At 36.3% G+C, this 3,454-nt stretch overlaps 1 protein-coding gene across 1 annotated transcript in view; it reads left to right on the top strand.

Annotated features, from left to right (window-relative positions):
* The window catches only part of LOC104489720 (putative interleukin-17 receptor E-like), a 21,683-nt gene that overhangs the window by 11,618 nt on the left and 6,611 nt on the right, over nucleotides 1-3,454 (top strand). The window contains exons 9-11 of the mRNA XM_010131917.1: nucleotides 1,357-1,404; nucleotides 2,063-2,120; nucleotides 2,477-2,622. Coding sequence (XP_010130219.1) covers nucleotides 1,357-1,404; nucleotides 2,063-2,120; nucleotides 2,477-2,622 — 252 coding nt within the window. The remainder of the gene's footprint in view (nucleotides 1-1,356; nucleotides 1,405-2,062; nucleotides 2,121-2,476; nucleotides 2,623-3,454) is intronic.

Genomic DNA, 3,454 nt, shown 5'->3' with positions numbered 1-3,454 from the left:
TGATGGTGGAGAAAAGCCAGTAAACTGGAGCTAACAACTGAAAAGGCAAATAAAATCAAATACGAATCCTTAATTTTTGAAAATTTATGAATATTATTCTGATTCCAGGGGAGGTGGGGACTGACTCAAGACTGTTGAATGCTTTTTTGATTAGGAAGTCCTGGCCAAATATTTAGCAGTTGTTCAGATTCACCATCTTCTGGGTTTCACCAAAGCTTTGATCTTTGCAAAAGCAAATATAGTTAATTTTATACTTGTTAGTTGTCCCTGTGGGATTCATCATCTGTTGACAAAAAGCACAACTCATTGCTTACAAGGAAGAAAAAGGAAAGAAAAAAAAGGGAAGAAAAAGATGAGGTTTGACTGGAATTGGTCGTGGCTATTACCCAGAACACAATCTAAGATTAGTTTATTACAGATGATGAATGTTTTCCTGTATTTATGAATATTCTTGGACAGGTTTAAGTCTACCTTTTTTCCTAATTCATCCTAAAAGGTTTGGTATTGAATTTGGTCCATTTCTTGTACTGTAACCCTTCTGTAGTGTGCTGAAGACCACTGCAGAGATTCCTCACATAGTGCCAGCTCCCCCAGCAAATCCACACAATGCCTCACACTCCTATACCATGCACTCTGATTCTAGCTTAAGCCCCAAAAGTACCTAACTCTTCTGTCTAATTAGGGTGGGGCTTTCTCTGTTGGTGGCATTGTCTCCATATCTGAGTGGACTGTTACAGAACTGTTTTCTGTGTAGACATACCTGAGCACATCCATTACGTTCTTAAAAAATTTACAGGAAAGAGGTGTTACTTTGGTCATGATGCCATATGTTGTGTGTGGGGTCCATTGTGCTCAATCACTTGAGCTACAGTATCTATTTAACATCACTTACCCAAGTAGTAATTGTTTATGTAAGAGAGGATTTTTATGCTGAAGCCCTCGGCAAGATTTTACATAGCGATTTGTAAAACTGAAAAATTTATGAAGCGAAGGCGGAACAAGACTTTTGGGTGTATGTTTAAAGTTCTGCTGAATTGTTGATAAATGGTAAACAAAAGACTGAAACAAGACGAGTGTGTAATCAGAATTTTGCACACAAGGCACCAGAGAATCAATTAATTTAGCTCTAATAGGTCAGACTGACTATAAAAAATGCTGTGTGTTACAGATAAAAAGAAATGAATTACTCAGTGGTTGATTCTATTCTTACTATGTTATTTGATTATCTTCCTGGGATGTTGATAAGATAAACAAACTTGTTCCTTTCTCAGTAATCAAACTATGAAAAATTTGGGTAAATGACTTTGTGGAACTAGCTAATAAAACTAGCTAATGCTGAGTGCTCTCTTTTTCAAGCAGGTTAAATATTCTCGCGTGGACACTCACGCAAGACTTTGCATGAAGGTAAAGGAATCTCTTTGTAAAACACCTATTAACTGCTCTCTTTCTGTCAGCTCTAAAAAAATGAGTTGCTAATGTTCTTTAGGATCAAGATTTTGTTTCATAGCTCTGATGAATGGGAAATAAGAATGAAGAAAATGTGGAAGATGAGATTAAAAGGAGTTTCTTTCAAAGTGCAGCAGCAATGATAGATAGGACACAGGTCAGATTGTGCCCTGTGTTTTCTCTACTTAAGAAAAGCAGGAGAAAAAGTATTTTAGGTCAATGCAAACTCTGAAGCATGCATTAAACTTAACACATAAAGTTTTCCGTATTAAATATGTGGTAATAAAAATGATTGATACACTACATTTACTGGAGTACCTTTTATTATTATAGTTGAGGAAAGAATGCCACATAAGGTTAATGTAAACATATTATTTTTTAATTTTAGATTGCTTTGAAATCAATTGAACTACGTATTTCTGTAAAATGAGCATGTGCATAAATATCTGAAGATTTGGGGAACCTAATTTAAATCAAGTGTTGGAAGATGGACTAGGAAAGCTGTGAATTCACATTATGCAGTTTTCTGAAATGCACTGATCATCTCTAGTTTGAACCTGTAGCCACAGATTGAAATTGAAATATAGATTTTCCTAACAGATTTTTCTGCTTTCAGTTTACAACCAAGCAAGGTTCTTGGGTTAAATGTCCGTTTGCTCATGGAGAATTTCCAGGTAAATATATTTGTTTATTACCTAAGATTAAATTGTGAAAAATATTTAAATCAGTCACTAGATACAAGCCTTCACCAGTAAGGGAGATGTGTTCGTCATCTGTAGATGATACAGATGTTACATCACTATAGCTTGTAAATTACAGCAAAGAGATTTGCCGGTTTGCTACTTCTAGGTATTTTCAGCAGGTGAAGTGTTTATCAATATAAAAAGTAACTTGTGGGAATCAAAATAATTACTTGCATATCATTTGATGGCATTTAACTAATTAAAAAGACATTTATTTTAAATATAAGTTTAGAATATAATATATGGTCCTAGTATATCTAAATGTAAGTCTTTCCCCCTAATATCAGCTTGGAAAATGAGAACTGCTGCAGTTGCAGAACAAATACAAGTTTTCTTCACATCCCAAACCAAGGCACAGTTCTCAGTGCTTGTGTGTAACAGGACACAGCTGGCCTCATGTGAATCTGTTGGGATGCACCATTCAGTCTCTGTGGTTTGTATATATTATTTCTTAAACATTGTATGACTTTTAAACATACCTAACTGTGGTCATTTATTATTCCATTTATCTCTCTGCAGCTTGAAAGCATTAATAAACCCATGCATGTACATATTGAAACAATCACTGGAAAATTTATAAAGCATGTAGTTCTAATTCTGATCTCACACTGAAGCAAGAAATAAACAAAGATCCTGAAGTCAAATGAGTCACACTAAAGGAAGTGACTATTGAGTAGAACCTTAATACTCTTTTAACATCCTGTTCATGGTGTAATATTTCTATTATCTATACAGCAAATGCTAGTGTTATTGTTTCATATATGGGTCACCGACACAGCTGACCAGTCAAATCTCACATCATGAAATGTAAGACTTGATGCATAAATCTGTGATGATCTTGAGCCACATTAAATCTCACAGCTGCCAAAACAAACTCAACACACAAAAAAGGTAAGTTTTTAGCCAAATTAACTTTTTTTGCTGGCTGACTCTGTGTCTATACAACTGCTTCTTCCAGCAACGTGGAGGAGAGAGGGAAAAGGCTATGGGAGGAGGGTGAGATTCCTGTTTCAGGCAGCAACTAGTCCTGACACGGGAGCCTCATTCATCTCTGGCAAGTAAGCCTGTACCTCATACATTTTCAGTGCAGCATTGTGGCTTGCCCTTGCCCTTCAACCCTGCCTAGCAGAGTTACCTTGTTGGCCTGACCTGGGGTCTACTGAGAGGTACATCTGGAAAGTGGGTCAAAGAGCAGAAGAGTGGCCACAGCATTATTTTTCAAATAGGACAGTATTAGCAGGGTAGGGTATGTCCTAGGACCACCA

This window comes from Buceros rhinoceros, unplaced genomic scaffold (genome assembly GCF_000710305.1).
Source record: "Buceros rhinoceros silvestris isolate BGI_N320 unplaced genomic scaffold, ASM71030v1 scaffold7562, whole genome shotgun sequence".
Taxonomy (NCBI): Eukaryota; Metazoa; Chordata; class Aves; order Bucerotiformes; family Bucerotidae; genus Buceros; species Buceros rhinoceros.
Note: the sequence above shows the minus strand (reverse complement) of the source record. Positions and strands in the feature narration are given on the sequence as shown.